Here is a 19,931-nt window from a genome sequence, read left to right as displayed (position 1 = left end):
AAATAAAGACGAAAGTTACCCTTTGTCTTTTAACAAAAATCATTAGTTCAAGGGCAAGAGGGGAAAGAATTTTTCCACCCCTAGCTATAAAATTGAAGCCCAAAAGAAGTTCAAGGCATTCGTAGACAAACCCGAAAATCCTTAAGCAAGTTGAAGACCGACGAAGCAAGGCGATTTCCGACAGCAGCATAATTTTCGACGAAAGCACGGTATGTGCAAAACAGCCGTAATGGTTGAGTAGTAAAGAAGGGAACCAACTGGTAACATGGTCTATAACTTCGGGGGTAATGTAATTAGTTTTTATATTTTTGTTTTGTTATGAACAACATTTTCATTTTCCGCATGATTGTAATATTAGATTCTTTACAGTATTTGTTTATGTTTAAATTCTACATATAAATATATTTGATCTCCATAGTGTATTATTTATGTTATCCTCATGTTGTAATCTTAACAATAATTGTTTAGAATAGTCACTTAAATAATATCGAAATAGTGCCAAATAGGACCGAAGCCAGGTACTTATTGTTATTTGGCTACGCTCCGAGGTAGAAAACAAAATGAAGTTGTGCTCTACCCTGCTAAAGCAGCCATTGAGCCGCATCGATTGACATGTACGGCTTGGGGACCTCTCAAAACTGCGAGGTTGCATGATGATTTAGCCCACGTAGTGGTAAGCCGGCAAGAATAGAGTCAAAACCCGGATAATACTAAGTAGCAGAAGAAGTCATGTTGGGCCCTACTAGAGAATCTTTAGGTCTCTATGATAAACAATCTACTGTCATAGATTACTATAGCATGATAAAGAGAGAGAGGAGCACGACCTAATGAGCCCTTCTCCTTGTTCCTTATTTATAAATATGAGGGTATAAATCCTAATACATGAAAGAAAAGAAAGACTTTACACATAATTACATCACTGTGCCAATCTCTCACTTGATTACATATATTATCATTATTTTCGTCAACACCTTATAACCCATCTCCACCCCATTCCCGTAAACTTGGCTAAAACCCAAACCTATCCCTGCCCTGTTCTAATAAACCCGACCCATCTCAACCCCATTTTATATATTTGTCACATTTGTGGGCCGGGTTCAGATCGGGTTCTTGTTAGTTTTGGGAAAACCTATCCCAACCCAAAATCTAACGGGTTTTTTGACATCCCATCCTTGGCCAGCGGAAAGAAATTAGAAACCCAAACCCAAGTTTTACAGGTTAGGTTGGGTCAGGTCACGTTCTCCATAAAACCCAATCCAATGCCCACTCCTACCTTTGATCTATCTCCCACGACTAATGTAACTACTTACCTGCAAAATGTAAAAGAGCTTTCTTATCATGAGCTGGAGGGGGAGCGTCCCTTGTACCTTTAGGCAAGTGGGTACTCTCCTCCTTGCCTCCTTATTGACAACGGAGACCCTTGTTGCTAGGCAGCAGCTATAAGACGATTGAACTTGCGTAATGGCTGCCGCGCTCTCATACTGAAAAAAAAAAAGATATATTTTTCTGTAATATAAACAATTCTCTTTTTTGTCTCGATGTTAGCGTTTATTCGCCAATTTAGCCGTAAATGTATGCAGGTAGATACTAATGGAAGTTATACATATTAATTTGAAATCTAATATCTCAGGGTACAAAGGCCATTAAATCATTCATAAATGGTTAGCAGGGTAGCACGGTTTGAGGCAAAATGACTATTAACAGGCATATTCATAGTATACTTGTCCCACTATCCCGATGGTGGTCTTTGAAACCTGTACATTCATTTGCTATCATTTACCACTCATACCTGTTCTAGAACACAAATATACAACAAAAAAACCAGCAGCATGTTCAAAGGATCTCTACACCGACTGTCCTAAATGCACTCCTTGCAACATTTAATATAAAAACAATACCTCGTCTACCTGCAATCGGCATGAGTTTGAAGATTATATGGAACAGTCAAAAAATTGACCAGCATTACCACTTTGGATTCGAGATGGAGTTTTACCAGGAAGGGGCTGTACAACCAGGAAATGAATTAAAACTGAACAGAAACTAGGACCCAATGTCTATCATGTACATAACTTCCAGTCACCTGTGCACAGAGACAAGAATTAAAACCTGCTCGAGTATACGGAGTTAACGTGCATTTTAAAAGGAAGTGAATACTAACCTAAGAACCTAAACAACAAGAAATGAAATGAAATGAAATAAGACCTGATGTTGGCTTGATCTGACAGCAGATGCCACTTAAAAGGGTTCTTCTTCACTGTATACTTACACAGGCCCATAACCACAGAGACATTCACAGCTCATCTCTGCATTTGACAGATCGATGATTCTAAAAATACACTTGAAGTCTTCAGATTAGAATAAATCAAGCTTTAGTGCATTGAAGATCAAGTAGTTCAAGTTTGAGTGTCCATGGCCTTGAAACCTTTTCAAACAAGTACTTCACAATAAATTAGAAATTATGCAGTGAACATTGTATCGAATGTTGTCTGGCGCAGGACCTCTGAACTCCGATCCAGACCATGGGAAGCAACCTGTCATATAAGGAAGTTTCAGAACCTACCCAGTTAATACCAAAAAAGAAAAGGTGCAGTCCTCTCAAAGGACATCCGCTTTGACAAATAACCAATAGAAGAAATAGCGACAGGAGAGAAAAAAATTACACACCATGTAGGTAAGGGCTGCATAGCGTTCTTCACTCAAATACAGTGGTCTTCCTCGATGCATTTCATGATCCTGCAATGACCGACAATTCAGAATCATGAGGTAAGTGCAGATCCATGTGAATTCTTAATACAACTTAGGATTTGATATGTGTATTTTGCTACTCTTGTTTTTATCATGTCTTTAAGCCATTTCATAATTATGGGATGTAGGAGATATTTCAATTTCAGTGTAATGGGAGTCTAAACTGCAATTTCTTTTTGATAATAGAATGGAGCATGCACAACCACACGGGCCAGAACTTGTTCCCCAAAATCTGCTTATTAGAAAAAGGAGAGAGTGGCTCTCTCGAAAAGCAAAGTTATCCCCTTGTTTTTCATCTGCCGTTGTCATTCGCTCACATATCTCCATGGCATCTGCCGTTGTCATTCGCTCACATCTCTCCATCAATCTCATCAAAATATTAATAACCGTATCTACAGGTATCCAAGCAACGTTCCTTGGTTGTGGGAGGAAAACACAGGCCTGGAATTCCATGGTATTGAAGTTCTGAATATTGTTTTTATTCAAAGTTTTTTTTTTTCTCTGTTTGGTTCATCAAAGGCGCCGTTAAGAAGAGAAGCAGAAGTGACCAAGCAATCCGGTCTCAACCCTGATTTCTGCACAGAAACCCCATTCTCACCAGATAAACAGGTTTCTGAGGGAAATCCTAGATCACTCGCACGCGGGGAGAACGAAAGGGTTTCAGCCAAAACCCGAAGAGAACCAGAAAAACCGGTTTCAGATCCATGCACTCCACTGCGTGCAAATGAGCAAACTTCTAAATACACCAATCAGCTGATCGATTCAATCTCTCTATATCTATACAAGTTGTTAGATGTAACAGATGAGGCAGTTTAAATTATGATGGATTTGATGTGGAATTCAAGTCTGTCCATGCAAAAATTGATTTATTGTCTCACAATATCAAAAAAAAATTTTGAAGTGTTGCATAAAATACTTAAAGAGAAGGTGATGCACAATGACAAAGGCACATGGCCTACTTCGGGGGTAGATTAGCTTGGAAGTTCTTCTCGTATGGGTTTTAGCACAAGAATGATGAGGCTGGACTGTCCAAAATATGTGGATTACGAGGAACCAACAGTTTGGCATAAGAGAGGAACAGAAAGTTGGTCATACCAGTTTTTATCTGGAGGGGCAGCCATTAAAAGGACAAAGGTGAACTGACATGGGCTGAATTTGTACTCTGTTTTGTGAATGCTTTGGACTCAAGGAGCATGAAAACTTGCATGGGTGATATGCAGGCACGCAGCCTAGGGTGGCCCATGCGCACAGGCCTATCCAGATGGCTGGCTCATGGGTTCAAATTTTGAAATTTGAAGTTGGGGGCCTTTCCAGACAACTTTGGATAGGATTTTTGAGGGATTTTAGGCATGTGAGATAATGCCTTATTTGAATTTGAATAAATTTTAAATTTGCCTTGCAAATCACTTGTAAGCATCTTCAAATTCGTACTTAGAGTTCCCCATTTTTGTGAAAGGTCATTTCTCTTCATTTATGGCTTAAATTCTTCTTCAAAGAGAGGCTAACTAGCCTACTTTTCATCCAAAATAAGTTAGGTCACAAGCTGAGGGTTAGGAGTTTTTTCTTGCTCAATCTAGCTGCATGACAGTTGGTATCAGAGCAAAAACGTTCAAGTCATGCTTTCCTCGGGACAGACAACGGAAATTGTTCTAAACAAAGGTAAGAAGAAAGTCTTTGAAACCAAATCTCATTTAACTTCTTTTAATCTAGGCTCGAGTGGTGGAGTGTCAATGCTCAAGTTGGGAGGAGAAGATTCAAGAAGTGGAGGAGGTTCAAGAATGTAACCTTAAAGCGGTTCAAGGGCAATATGCATGTTGCCATTATACTTCTAAAGGCAGATACTCGCAATGATCTTGACGAGATGAGAACAGAGTTGGAAGAGATGCGGATGAGAATTGTGATTCTCGAACGAGCCATTTTGAATGGGGAAAGGGTTCCTACGCACAAAAAGATCAAGATTTCAGAGCCTAAATCGTACGAGGGAGTACGAGATCCAAAGGCGATCGAGAACTTCTTATGGCAAGTCGAGCAGTACTTCAAAGCATCAAATCTCACAAATGAGAAAGCAAGGGCTAGTACTGTATCTATGTTTCTCATTGATGATGCTATCTTTGTGGTGGAGAAGAAGGGTTGGTGATGCCGAGAATGGTGAAAACTCAGTTGACACTTGGGAAGATTTCAAGTGTGATTTGAAGCACCATTTCTTTCTCGAAGATGTCGATTACCTTGCTAGAAAATAATAGCGCACATTGAAGCAAAAAAGGAGGATTCATGAGTATATTTAGTCCTTTACTTTTTTAATGTTAAGCATTTCTAACATGACCAATGAAGATTGGTTATGTTCTTTTTGAGATGAACAAGACGCTTGCAACCACTTTAGCCACCGCAGAGAAGCTAACAGATTTTGAGAGAAAATCCAATTATAATGCCGCAACATCAATGGATAGAAACGGGAACAATGAGAACCATAAGAAGTCTTCTTGAAGACGGACATTCGAGAAAGATGAAGGGAACCACGAAAATGGAGAAAAGAAGAAGAACAACACGAAAATGGAGAAAAGAAGAAGAACAACTGCGAAGTCATATGAGGCTCTACGAGGGGTGTTCGATGAATTTGGACCCAATGTGTGTGTTTTTGCATTGTTTAGTGCATCTGCAATTGTGAAAATAGTTTAATTAATTTTGAAATGTTTTAGAATGTTGTTGAAAATTTTTTTAAGTGTTATGGAATGTTTTTGCCATGTGGTGAGGAGATTCGGGTGTTATACATATCCACCACATGGTATTCTATTTTTTGTCGTTTGTGTTTCCGTGACGGGTAAAGGTTATTTGATAAAGTTTTTTCCATGAGGACCATCTCGGATTTAGATTATATTCAGGGTTTGGTCGTCTTTATAGGGTTTAATTTTGGGATTAGGGTTAGGGTTTAGTGTATTTAGGGTTTAAAGCTTGGTATAGGGTTTATGGTATTTTTAGGGTATATCCCTCATTAGTCAAGAATCAGCAAATTTATGTTACTTTTTCAGTCACTGGACAGCACTAAAGTTGATTTATAGTTTTTTTTTCATATCTTCAATGCTGCTTCTAAAAATTTCTCTGAGCAAAGACTCATATAAGCCTTTTATAAACTTAAGTCGCAGAACTATTCCTTTTTTGGCAGTGAATTAGCACAGTGCAATTTCTTTATCAGCAGTGATTTTGGATTGCCAGAATTATCTCTTGTTTTCCAATTTTTTCTTTTGCAGCTGGAGCCTGCAGTGGGTGCTGCAATGCTGGCTCTCACAACTATGACTAGAGACGATTTCATCAATTGTTATTGAAACCATCATTTGTACAGTCAAACATCTGCAGAGACATCAAAAGCTGAGGAAAATAGGAAAAGAAAGAAGAAATACTAATTTTTAGGCCTCACCAAGGCTGTCATGCTGCAGAAGGACAGTTACTACATAGTAATTTGTCGACCATTTGAAATTTATTACCTTCTCCCCACATCCTGTATCTCCTTTCCCTACGAGATCTTGTTTGAAATGTTAAAAAAAGAAAAGAAGATGTTGCTGAACCCATGTGTTTGTGGGAATACTTTGCCAAATCCACCATTTAAAGCATTGTAAGATAATTTTTATACAAAACACTTGCAATGTATCTACTTTCTGTACCAAGGTTCTCTTGCTGATGTGAAGGAAGAGGTCCTCTGAACCCATGTGTGTCTGTGTAGATGTTTCTTCATCTAAACCAGTTATTGAGATTCACCCTTTTCATGCTCTAGCTAGAATCGCCATTTTTTTTAGGAACAAAATGATCAATGGTGAATTTCAAAGCCCTTAGAAACTGTTTTTGATTTTGCCATAGGATTCATCTCTTGCTAGAGTTATTTTGATGGATTTCATGTCTACAGTAGAGGGTTCAGCCAGAACCATTAGTAGGGTCCATCAGCCATGTGCGTATTTCATTGGCTCAGATAATTACTGTATTAATGCACAATAAAATGCAATCATTAAATAATATAATATCTAATTCAATTAATGAGTATATTAATATATTTTAATTATACATTAAATTACTTATTCGTGTAGTAATAATGCATGTTTTACCTAATTTGGGGTTTAAGGATTATATTTTAATTAAGGTATTGTTAGGGTTTAGGGATTCTCTTGTTTTTTATATTTTCTCATGTTTGGACACTAACACTGGAAACTGTTTTCCAATGCACATGAAGTCATCTACACTAACACCAAGTTTGAAGATGAAGTTCATATAGATGAATGAAATGAATTTGAATCAGGAGATGAAGATGAACTCCAAATTTCCATCTTGGGGGGGTTAGTGCCCCAAATGGATTCTTGAAGATCAAGTTCATGTCCAACATGAAGATCATGTCAGTCATGTACATGAAGATCATCTTCGCACTTGGTGTTAGTGTTGACGACTTCATGTGCACTGGAAAACAGTTTCCAGTGTTAGTGCCCCAACATGAGAAAAACATAAAAAACAAGAGAATCTCTACACCTTTACAGTGCACTTAATTACAACATAATCCTTAAACCCCAAATTAGGTAAAACAACCATTATTACTACACGAATAAGTTATTTAATGTATAATTAAATATACTAATATATTTATTAATTGAATTAGATATTTTATTGTACATTAATATGGTAATTACATGAGCCAATGAAATACCTACATGATTAATTACAAATAATAAATAAATAACATTATAAATAACAAAAACGAAAGTAATACGTTGAGTTATTAATTTATTAATAACATATGATATACTTTAACCTAAAAATGAATAATTTAAGAGAAAAAATTGATCTAATCATAACTTTAACACACTATATATTTGTACATAATATATTTTATGTATTATTAATTAATAATATATTATCACAAAATTTAAAACTATTGGTTTAATTAACTATAGCAATCGGATAATTATGCCAAAAATAATTTATCAAATATTTATTTTAACAATATTTTAATTATGACTATTAAATCACAATTTTAATATAGTAATTGTAAAATAAATATATTAAATAAATAAAAATAATTATTTTATAAATAAAAATTATAAATTAATAATTTTTATGAAGATAGTTTATTTTTCCTAACTTAGGAAAAATTAAACCATCGTCGTCTTCCTCAGCTGCGAGCCAAAGGGCAACGACGATGGCGATAGGGACGGGCTAGTAGGCAACGACGACGGCCGGCCTGCGGCAACATCGAGAGAGGGCTGTGGAACGAGAGAGGGATGTGGGAATGAAATGGCAAAGAGTGTGTGCAGCAGAGAGAGCCCCGAGAGACAGCCTCGCTCGCCGAGAGAGAGCCCGCGCGAGAGTCATGTAGATGATTCTCAAAATCGGGCGGAAAACACTTTCCGCCCGTTACTCTTGAGACATGAACTCTTGAGTCATGTATCTTCATGTACATGACATGAATTTCGGCGCTCCCTAATGACATCAGGACATGAACTACGTAATGCACATGAAGATCATGTCCTGAGTCATGTGCACTAACCCCCCTTTGTTGACTAACCCCTAAAAGAGAGTTCTTTACTTGAATTTTCTCTTTTTTCCTTGTCAAGCAGCTTGTTACTGGGGCTGGATTGTCTGCATCATCAGAAAATTTGGTGATGTCAGCCCTGAAAGGGTGAAATTTGTGATTTTTCCCAGAGGATAGGGAATCTCTTTTCTGAGCCTATGGCTGGGGGATACTTTTCTTTTCTCTAACAAAGCTAGCGGGTAAGGTACTGCCTGCGAGGTAGCTCCCTTTTCGAATCGAAAGGTAAGATCCGGGTGTATATAATTCATAATGGATATATTTTACCGGGACTTCTTTTCTTAAGCAAGACACCACAGTAGAACCAACCTCTTACAGGGCATCCGCCTAACCTGAAAGAAAGACGACAGGGGCACCTAATTCCTTAACCGAACCGATAGGCCTGAATAATTTCCTTTCTCAAGGAGAGCGCACGAAAGTTCTTCTTTCTGTATGTACGGTAGCCTAATTTCTTATCTCTGGACTAGCAGTAGCAGTCAGGGAAGAAGCGCGTGAGGGGAATGGGAATCTCATTCCTTTGCCGATAGCCGACAGAAGCAGGCAGATAAGGGGATAGCCTACTGGGGAAGAGAGTTTCTTACTTACCTACAGCCACAAGAATTGTGTGTTAGGGTGAGTTGGATCTTCTAATTTCCAGAACCCTAATTTTCCCCTGCAAGGTGGGGCCCACAACACCTGCCCACATTGACTAGTGTGCTATTTTGGAGACTACTTAGGGATCATAATAGCTGACTCATTTTTACTCCTTCAAGGGGATTTGTAAGTTCAGAAGGAAGGGGTACTATTATAATAACTACTGAGAGACGAAATGGCCTAAATTACTTAAGCTGGCCACGATCATTTCTTCTATATTTGAAAGGTAAGAAAAAGATAAAATTCATATCCCATTGAACGAAGATTGGGAAGCTGAAGATTGTTAGATTATGACCCGGATACTTAATAATCTTGGACCTGACTTGAGAAATCAGGTCATGAATTGTGGAACTACTAAGGAAATGTGGAATTCCTTATAATTTGTTTATGCACAAGAGTAACTTGTCCAGTGTTTTTGAATTATATGCCAAGATGTTTAGCCTCAAGAGAGGTTAGTGGTCTGTCACTGCATACTACAGTGAGCTTGTTGGTATATTACAGGAGATCAGTGTTTTCCATCTCATCACCACGAGTGACAGGGAAATAAGGAAACAAAATGGACAAGTTCAAATTGTTAAGTTCCTAGATGGGTTAGGACCTGAATTTGACTATATTTGGGTTCGATTATTGGCCTCAGAGGATCAGTCATTGTTCACAGCATATAGCCAGTATTGTGTGCAGAGAAAGCCGTTGTAGCACTAGAAAACGCTGATGTGACCAACACCCCAACATTAGCCCTAAACTCTCAGGGTTCCTTAGAATCTTCTAAGGGCAGAATTGGAAATATTCGAAGATAGGGCAAAGATGTTCAAGGAAGAGGGAAAAGCAGTGTGTTATGGACTCAATAGCACATCGAGTCACACAAAGGAGGAGGCAATGACTCACTGAGTTCACTAGTTTAACTTTCATAATTTATATTGCTTTCAGTTTAATTTTTCATTAATTATGTAATGGGCAAGGACGTAGGGGCAAAATTGGTATTTTAAGTCCTAAAACACTTAAACCCTATTTAAAGGGTAAGGAAATCGAAAATAGGCAAGTCTAGAATTAGGTTAAACAGGATTGGGAGTTCTCCTTGACGAGTTCTAGGGTTGGGAGGTCTCCTTGACGAGCTCCAAGGTATGTTCTTGATTTGATCTTTCATTCTTTTCATCTTGAATTCTGTTTGTATTAAGATCCTTCGAGATCGAAGGGAGGAAGGGGGTTTTAATTACTCCTTTCCGAATTTAAGGAGGGTTTTAGCTTCTTCCACAGAATAGCAGCAAGAAAGAAGGGTTTTGCCTTCAATCCGAACAAGGGATAGGAGGTGCTTGGGTTGTAGACTCGAACAGCATATCAAGAGGCAACTTTAACCACTTTCCCGAGTGGAGAAGGGTTAGAGGATCATACCACTTGTCATATGTGAGCAATAGCAATATTCAAGAGAAACCCTACACCCTTGATGTGAGTCTAAAAGAGGGTTTCATTCGTTTTGGTCAAGAACAGTACCATTAGTCTTCTAGTTACGTAGAGGACTAAGAAAAGGAAACTCCTTTTCAAGCATCACGATAACAGTAAGATCAAAGGGAGTTTTTGATTCATTATCTGGGTCAAGAACCCTCATAACGTGCTGGATTCACAATTACCTCGCCCAGTTACTAGATTCATGGCTAGGGACCATAACAACTTGGTATCAGAGCAGGGTAACATGGCGGAGATCAGCAATAGTAAATTAAGGGAGTTGATGCTCAGAGGTCAGGCAGAGAATGACAGAAAATTTGCTCAAATCATGGAGATGTTTCCTAGAATATATCTCAAAATTAAGAGGCTGAATGGGTGGATGGACAGTATAACAACTGGTCTAACGACTGGAAGGAACACAATGCCAGAACAAAGAGGAGAGGACAACTCGCATAACAGAGAGGGAGATGAGTTTGTTGGGCGCACTAGCTTTCCTAGCTAGCAGGGACACTTCAACCAGAGAGGAGGCACCGTACCCAGGTATACTAAACTTGATTTCCCTACTTGTAATGAGTCAGAAGATCCTTTGATTTGGTTGCATAGGTGTGAAAAAAATTTTAGCCATCAAAGAACAGCAGCTAATGATATGGTAGGGTTGGGCTTTCCACTTATTGGGGGAAGCACAACTTTGGTATAATCAAATTGAGTTGGATAGATTATTGATAGATTGGGCAAAGTTTAAGGAATTATGCAATCTACGTTTTGGTCCTCCGGCTCAAAGCAACCCTTTGGGGGATTTGGTGTTGTTATGCCAAACTGGTTCAGTGGAGCTATATCAAAAACAGTTCCAGGAAAAATTAGCAAGAGCGGGCCGAATGGTTCGGGTGGACCAGCAGGTAAATTTATTTACAGCAGGCCTTAATGAGTCCTTACGGCTAGAGGCGGAGCTACATGCACTTGTCGACTTAGCCAGAGCAATGAATCTAGCTCGGGCATTGGAACTTCGCCAGAAGATCCAACACAGAAGACCAGCATGGCAAGGGGAACGGAGCACTTCCTCCACTTGGCAAGGACGGCGAAATACTCCTCAGGCGTTTCAGTCAACAGTACCTCCTCCGAGAAACACCCCAGGTAATACTATGATAGAGGATACGAGATCACGTAATCCTCCACCTCAGTATATAAAAAAATTGACAAGTGCGGAGATGGCGGAACGGCGGTCCAAGAATCTGTGTTACAACTGTGATGAACAGTATCGGGCAGGTCATCAGTGCAAAAGGTTGTTTTGGCTTGAAGTGGATGAAGCAGATAATCCAGATGATACGGAGGAGATGATAGAGGAGGAACCACCGGAAATATCCTTGCATGCCATTACGGGGCAGAAATCGCCCAAAACTATGCAAATCAGAGCTCAGGTCCTCGATCGGAAACTTGTGAGACTAGTGCATTCGGGGAGTATCCACAATTTTCTTAGCTTAACTGCAGCTCAGGACCTGCAGTTACAGATCCTTCCACATCCGACAACCACAATCTCAGTGGCCAATGGGGAGAAAGTTCCTAGCTACGGGATCAGCAAGGCGGTAAATTTTTCCATTGGCACTACTTTATTTCATGCTGAATTTTTTGTCATTCCTCTGGCCCGTTTTGATATGGTATTGGGCGTTAAATGGTTACAAACATTGGGACCCATCCTGTGAGACTTCTCTACTTTAACAATGAGTTTTGTCTTGCGCGGTAGCCAAGTGCTCCTACAGAGGAGTCTAGTCGACAAACCGCATTACCTTCATTCTATGACCGCCCAAGCAACTCCGGACAGCACTCTTGATAATCTTATTGACGAGTTCTCTGACCTCATCCATGAGCCTTCAGGGCTCCCTCCCTTGAGACACTGTGATCACCGGATTTGTTTGAAACCAGGGTCTGATGTGGTGGTCGTTTGACCGTACCGGTATACACACCTACAGAGACAAGATCGAGAGACAATGTCAGGAGATGTTACAACAGGGCCTTATTCGCAGCAGCAGATCTCCGTTCTCTTCACCCGTTTTGCTTGTAAAGAAACATAATGGCACGTGGAAATTCTGTATTGATTATTGGGAATTAAACGCGCAGACAGTGAAGGATAAGTTCCTGATTTCAGTAGTGGAGCTCCTAGATGAGTTACATGGGTCGTGGGTCTTTACAAAATTGGACTTACGTTCGGGATATCATCAGCTTCACATGCACCCCTCCAACATTGGGAAGACAGCATTCCGAACACATCACGGCCATTTTGAGTTTGTGGTCATGCCGTTCGGGTTATCCAATGCACCTTCAACTTTTCAAACATTGATGAACGAGGTATTTAGCTCTTATCTTCAGAAATTCGTACTCGTTTTTTTTTGTTATATACTCATATATACCAAGTCCAAAGAAGAGCATTTAACGCATTTATGGATTGTGTTTGAACTATTACGAGCACATCAGCTCTATTTGAAGAAATCCAAATGCTCCTTTGCGGCATCTCATGTGGCTTACCTCGGCCACATTATATCACATGAGGGGGTCACTGTTGATCCCGAGAAGATTCAGGTAATTCGGGAGTGGCGACAACCTCAGTCGTGCTCCGCTTTGCGCGAATTTTTGGGTCTTGCGGGCTATTACCACAAATTCATTCGGAATTACGGCCCTCTAGCAGGCCCTTTGACGAATCTCCTCAAGAAGATTTCCTTTCATTGGAACAAGGAGGCTACAGAGCCCTTTGAGGCCCTCAAAAGTGCCCTCACCTCCACACCTGTTTTACAGCTTCCAAAATTTTGAAGACTTATTTGTGGTTGAGTGTGATGCTTCTGGTGGGGGTATTGGGGCAGTCTTACAGCAGCAGTCACACCCCATTGCTTATTTCAGCCGGTAGTTGGCAGCTCGTCATTTCAAATTGGCTGCGTATGAACAGGAATTAATTGGGTTGGCCAAGGCGGTCCAACACTGGCAGCCTTACTTATGGGGTCGTGCATTTCTCATCCGTACTGATCATTATAGTCTCAATTTCTTAATTGAACAGCGCCTCACGACGTCGTCACAGCAGCATTAGATCAGTAAGTTAATGGGCTTTGATTTCTCAGTGGAGTACCATGCGGGAAGGTTAAACAAGGCAGCAGATGCCTTGTCCAGGCGTTTTGAACCAATAGCTCATATATGCAGTTAGCTAGTCTCGTTTCCTCATTCTAGACTTGGTGCGAGATGCACATATCGCTCTTCCTACCCTTCAGAAGCTCCACAAAAAGATTACAGACGGGATTATGGATTCTAAGTGGTCCATCTAGTATTCACTTATTTGTTACAAACAGAGGATTTACCATGCCCATAAGTCCGAGTTGATTCCAGCCATTCTCTTGGCTTATCATGACAGTACACATGAAGGTACTCAGAAAACTTTGTTGCGCATTCACGCCGATTTTTATTGGCAGGCTATGAAGACTTCCATTGTGAAATATGTTTCAGCATGCCAGGTATGCCAACGCAATAAAACCGATCATTTGAGTCCAGCAGGTCTTCTTCAGCCTCTCGCCCTCCCTACCCAGGTATGGGCCGATATTTTCATGGACTTTGTTGACAGTCTTCCACTGTCAGCCGGAAGTCAGTTTTATTTGTGGTGGTGGATCGGTTTTCCAAGTATGCCCATTTTATTCCGATGGCTCATCCATATACAACATCACGAGTGACACAAACTTTTCTTGAGCATATTGTACGATTACATGACATACCAGAATCTATTGTCTGTGATCGGGATGCGGTATTCACAAGCACTTTCTGGAGGGAACTTTTTCATTTGAGCGGCACCAAATTGAAGTTCTCATCGGCGTATCACCCTCAGTTTGATGGCCAAACCGAGGTGGTTAATCACACCATTGCAATGTATCTACGGTGCTTTGTGGGAGATCGTCCGAAGCAATGGGTTCAATGGCAACCATGGGCTGAATACTGTTACAATACTTCGTTCCACTCCGCGTTGCAATCCTCTCCTTTCAGGGTTCTTTATGGTCGGGACCCCCCTCGCCTTCTCTCTTATACTAGAGGCTCCACCCGCATGGATGCCATTGATCGGGCCCTCATGGATCGAGACCAGGTATTACAGACTATTACAGACCGCCTACAGCGGGCTCAGGATCGCATGAAGGGTACCTACGACAAGGGACACCGAGATGTTTCATACGAAGTTGGGGACTATGTTTGGTTACGCCTACAACCATACCGCCAGCAGTCCATTGCGGGTCCATCACGTCACAAGCTCTCCCCCAAGTATTTTGGGCATTTCCCCATTATTCGGTGCGTGGGACAGGTGGCCTATCAACTTCAACTACCAGCCACGGCTCGGCTGCATGATGTGTTTCATGTCTCCCTCCTAAAACCATATACGGGGTCACCGCCTACTTCCACTCCATTCCTACATCCAGTGGACAATGGACACGTCATTCTGACCCCCTCCGCGGTGTTACGCGCCCGTTTGGTCGACGCCCAGTGGGAGATTCTAGTTCAATGGACGGATACAGAACCGGAAGGAGCTTCCTGGGAGCGGCTCGACAGCTTCAAACAGGTCTACCCAGCTTACAAGCTTGAGGACAAGCTCTTTCTCTAAGGGGAGGCAGATGTTATGGACTCAATAGCACGTCGAGTCACACAAAGGAGGAGGCAATGACTCACTAAGTTCACTAGTTTAACTTTCATAATTTATATTGCTTTCAGTTTAATTTTTCATTAATTATGTAATGAGCAAGGACGTAGGGGCAGAATTGGTATTTTAAGCCCTAAAACACTTATGACGTCAAAACCCTATTTAAAGGGTAAGGAAATCGAAAATAGGCAAGTCTGGAATTAGGTTAAACAGGATTGGGAGTTCTCCTTGACGAGCTCTAGGGTTGGGAGTTCTCCTTGACGAGCTCCAGGGTTGGGAGGTCTCCTTGACGAGCTCTAAGGAGGGTTTTAGCTTCTTCCACGGAATAGCAGCAAGAAAGAAAGGTTTTGTCTTCAATCCGAACAAGGGAGAGGAGGTGCTTGGGTTGTAGACTCGAACAGCATATCAAGAGGCAACTTTAACCTCTTTCCCGAGTGGAGAAGGGTTAGAGGATCATACCCCTTGTCATACGTGAGCAATAGCAATATTCAAGAGAAACCCTACACCATTGACATGAGTCTAAAAGAGGGTTTCATTCGTTTTGGTCAAGAACAGCACCATTAGTCTTCTAGTTACGTAGAGGACAAAGAAAAGGAAACTCCTTTTCAAGCATCACGATAACACTAAGATCAAAGGGAGTTTTTTATTCATTATCTGGGTCAAGAACCCTCATAACGTGCTGGATTCACAATTACCTCGCCGAGTTACTAGATCCATGGCTAGGGACCATAACACAGAGGTGACACTAAGCTGAACAAAAAATGCATTTATTTTGGTCGCACAAACCACTTCTCTGAAAAATGCTAGGAGAAGTTTGGGAGACCTGCTTGGGCCAACTCTTTTGTTTATGAGAGTACTAACTCATCCACTGAACCTCCTGTACAAGTTGTAACAAACGCCTCTAATGAAATGTAGCTGCTTATTCAGTGCATGGTACAATTAAATGCTGCCTCCTCATCAATATTTGTGACTCAATCTTCCACTCCTACAGCCACATTGGCTAATTCGGGTATGCCAGCTTTTCATGTGCGTCCATCCTCTACTTGGGTTTTTTACTCGGGGGTATCCACTTACATGTCAGGTATGTCCACATTGTTTTTAGATTTGAAGGAGTCCACTTCTATTAAATGTCATCTTAGCTAATAGATTTATTTCCCAGTACGGGGAATGGGTACATCAACCCCATCCACTTTTATGTCACCAGTCTGTTTGTCCCTAAATTTCCTCTCAACTTGTGGTTAGTAAGTCAATTCACTATATCCATGAATGGCTCCGTAACTTTTTATCCCTTCACACTGTGTTTTCAAGATCTTACGATGAGGAGGATGATTGGTTTGGCGCATGAGAAAGGCAGACTATATTATGTGGAGGATGATTCACAAAACTCTCCACATAAATTATGCATTGTGGTTTCTCCTCTACAATGGCATCTACGGTTAGGTCATCCATCTCCTTCAAAGTTGATTCAACTATTTTCGGCATTTCCGTCAAGTCTATCCTTCCAATGTGACTCGTGTTAGTTGGGCAAGCATCGCCGAACACCCTTCCCTCCAAATCAATCCCGAAGGAACTGAACAAACATCAGAGGACCCCATACTCTCCTCGGCTTGAACTTAAATGTATTGCTCCTTTTTTGTTGATTCACATAGATGTATAGGAACCCTTGTGTGTCTCAAACATTTCCCGAGTTAAGTACTTTATTACCTTCATTGATGATTTTCCTCGTACCACATGGCTATTTCTCTTTAAAGAGCAATCTGAAATATCATCAATTTTTAAATCCTTTCATGCTAAGGTGATCACTCAATTCGGTCAGAAAATTATTAAAGTATTTAGGTCTGATAATGCCAAAGAATATATCTCTAGTGATCTAGATTCCTTTTGTCAAGACAATGGCATCATCCATCAGATGTCTGGTATCTACACTCCTCAACAGAACGGTGTAGCAGAACGGAAGAGCCGTCATCTTCTCGAGGTAGCTCGCGACTTATTATATACGATGAAAGTACAATACTTTTACTGGCCACATACCATCCTTATTACGTGTTTTCTTATAAATAGGCTACCCTCTTCCGTTCTCGGTCATAAATCCCCATATTCATTATTGTTTCCACATGATGATCATTTTTGGCTTCCCTTCAAAGTTTCCAGGTATACATATTTTGTTCATATTACCTCACCAAAGCGTAGTAAACTTGATCTGAAATTTGTCAAGTGTATAATCTTAGGATACTCTTGCAAGTAAAAGGGTAATGTTTGCTACAATCCTACTCTGCAAAGGTTACTTGTATCCAGGGATGTAACCTTTTTCGAAGATTTTTCATACTACTCAGAAAATGCCCCTCCAGGTCTCTCTTCTATACTCGCTTCTCCTCGACCAGTTGTGCCTCATATTGTGGAAACTGTTCAACCCCCTGACGCATTGGCCGACACCACACCTGCAGAGTTTGCATATCCCATCGAGGTAAGTTCATCTTCTCTTGTTCCTTTTGGACCACAATGTGATACTTGGCCTATCGCCTTAAGTAAAGAACCCGGAACTTGCACTAAGCCCTCTACTCATCCCATATCAAATTTTGTGTTTCACCATTGTTTATCTTCTTCATGTTGTCAATTTCTTGCGTCTATCTCCTCTATCTCCTATCAGAAAGCTCTGAGACATCTAGGGTGGAAGGCGGCAATGGAAGAATAAATGCAGACACTCTATGAAAATCAGACATGGGCTCTAGTTCCTTTTCCTTCAGGCAAGAAACCAGTCAGCTGTAAGTCTATAAGGTTAAACATAATCCGGATGGGTCAGTTCCTCGCCTTAAGGCCCGTCTTGTTGTCAAAGGCTATACTCAATGCTATAGGATCGATTATGAGGAAACTTTTTTCTCCGGTGGCCAAATCGAACTCGGTACATATCTTATTATCCCTTGTTGCTAATTCTTCCTAGCCGGTCTATCATATTAAATGTGAAAAATGTTTCCTAAATGGAAATATAAAGGAAGAAATTAATATACAACAACCACCTGGATTTGTGGTTGAGGGGGAGTCGATATGTCGATTGAAAAAATCCCTAATGGTTTGAAACAGTTTCCTCGTGCATGGTTTGATAAATTTACCCAAAAACTGATACGGGTTGGGTTTTACAGATGTTCCATAGATCACTCTGTCTATGTTGATGATATTGTCTTAATTGGTCGTGATCTCAAGGGCATTCAGAAAACCAAGAAAAAGATATGTGAAGAGTTCAAGACAAAAGATCTTGGACTACTTAAATGCGTTTTGGATATTAAAGTACTGCAATCCAAACATGGGATTATACTATCTCAAAGGAAGTATGTCCTTGATCTACTGGAGGAGACAAGTATGATGGGGTGTAGACTAGCAGAAACTCCTATGGATTTCAAATACAAAATTATCCGAAGGCACTGGAGAAAATGTGGATATCGGAAAATATCAAAGACTTGCGGGGAAACTCATTTATCCCTGTGTAACAAGGCCAGATATATTATATGCAGTAAGTGTGGTGAATCAATTCATGCACAAAGCACAACTTACTCATTGGCAAGCACTGGAAAGAATATTGCGATACTTGAAAGGAGCTCCAAGAAAAGAGCTTCTCTATAAGAATCATGATCACTTCAACATAGAAGAATTCATAGATGCAGATTGAGTCGGACCCCCAAATGACAGAAAATCTACTTCAAGATATTGTACAATGGTTGGAGGGAACTTGGTGATACTGATAAGCAAGAAGCAGAATGTAGTTGCAAAGTCCAGTGCAGAAGCAGAATACAGGCCATGGCACACACAGTGAGCTTCTATGGATCAGGTCCTTCTCACTGAAGTGGGATTCTATAAAGAATCTCCTATGGATCTAAATTGCGATAATCAAGAGGGGAGTCATATTACCTCAAATCCGGTCTTCCATGAAAGAACAAAGCACATTGACGTAGACTGCCACTTTATACGAGTTCCAAGCTGGCATATTATCTCTCTAACATATCTCTTCACAAGGACAAGTTGCAGACATTCTCTACCAGTCACTCATAAAATCCTGTCTACCATTTGTAGCAAGTTGGGCATCTATGATGTTTTCTCACCCCTATCTTTAGAAGGGGGGTGATAGAAGGTGGGACCAAACCCACCATGCCCACATGAGGAGGCATAATGAGTCATCACACGAGGTCGAATATTCATGAGGTGTCATCACATGAGGTAGAAGATTTGGTAATCTTCCTTGAATAATGTAATTGATTGATGTAATTTATCTTCCTTGATTTATGTAATTAGGGATCCTAATTGATTGAGGAGTTTCCCTAAATATGTAATGGAAAAAGTATAAATAAGGGTCTTGGTTTAAGGGTTTCAATCAAGCCCTCTCCTCTTCTCTAAATTCATCCAAGCATTTTCTCTTGTCATTCTCTCCCTTTTTCTCTCTTCTCTAGCCGAGCTCTTGCTCTTTCTCTTTCTCTCCTCTCTCTTCTTCTCTTCTCCTTCTTCCCTCTCTCACTACCTTGATCGAGGTTCATAACATTGGATCTTAAATTCAACACAAACAAACAAAAATTTTCATTTTATATATAGTAGCATATCTAAGGAAAACTTCAAAACGAATTAGAACAAAGAGTTGAGTTCAATCAGGCATAAAAACATATTTTTTAAACATATTTATTTATACCTTGCATTGTCTACATAATTTACACCAAGTTGAACCAGAACACTGGATCATATATAATATTTTTAATTAATTCAGAATAATCATAGCTCAAACCTTAAGATGAATTTGCTTACCTCTTCGCCAAAGGCATCCAAGTAAGGGGAAGGCCATGGTGCAAGCCGTGAAGATCTTTGCAGAAGGACTGTGGTTCTCTGTTATGAAGGGAAGAGCACCTTGTCATCACCAAATAT

General features: G+C 40.4%; 1 protein-coding gene across 2 annotated transcripts in view; it reads right to left on the bottom strand.

Annotated features, from left to right (window-relative positions):
• Nucleotides 1–1,691: 1,691 nt before the first annotated feature.
• The window catches only part of LOC137965079 (E3 ubiquitin-protein ligase PRT6-like), a 48,701-nt gene continuing 30,461 nt past the window's right edge, over nt 1,692–19,931 (bottom strand). The window contains exons 15-19 of one of the 2 annotated variants that reach the window (XM_068811475.1): nt 19,815–19,892; nt 2,665–2,733; nt 2,203–2,531; nt 1,994–2,080; nt 1,692–1,907 (exon numbers count right to left, since the gene is read on the bottom strand). In XM_068811475.1, coding sequence (XP_068667576.1) covers nt 2,457–2,531; nt 2,665–2,733; nt 19,815–19,892 — 222 coding nt within the window. In that variant the 3' untranslated portion in view covers nt 1,692–1,907; nt 1,994–2,080; nt 2,203–2,456. Of the gene's footprint in view, nt 2,081–2,202; nt 2,532–2,664; nt 2,734–19,814; nt 19,893–19,931 lie in introns of both variants that reach the window. The other variant, XM_068811474.1, reaches the window with a different exon arrangement.

The sequence above is a fragment of the Aristolochia californica genome, unplaced genomic scaffold (genome assembly GCF_029961685.1).
Source record: "Aristolochia californica isolate CCGP_79_NKW_82.1479 unplaced genomic scaffold, dmAriCali1.0.hap1 SCAF_5, whole genome shotgun sequence".
NCBI lineage: Eukaryota > Viridiplantae > Streptophyta > Magnoliopsida > Piperales > Aristolochiaceae > Aristolochia > Aristolochia californica.
Note: the sequence above shows the minus strand (reverse complement) of the source record. Positions and strands in the feature narration are given on the sequence as shown.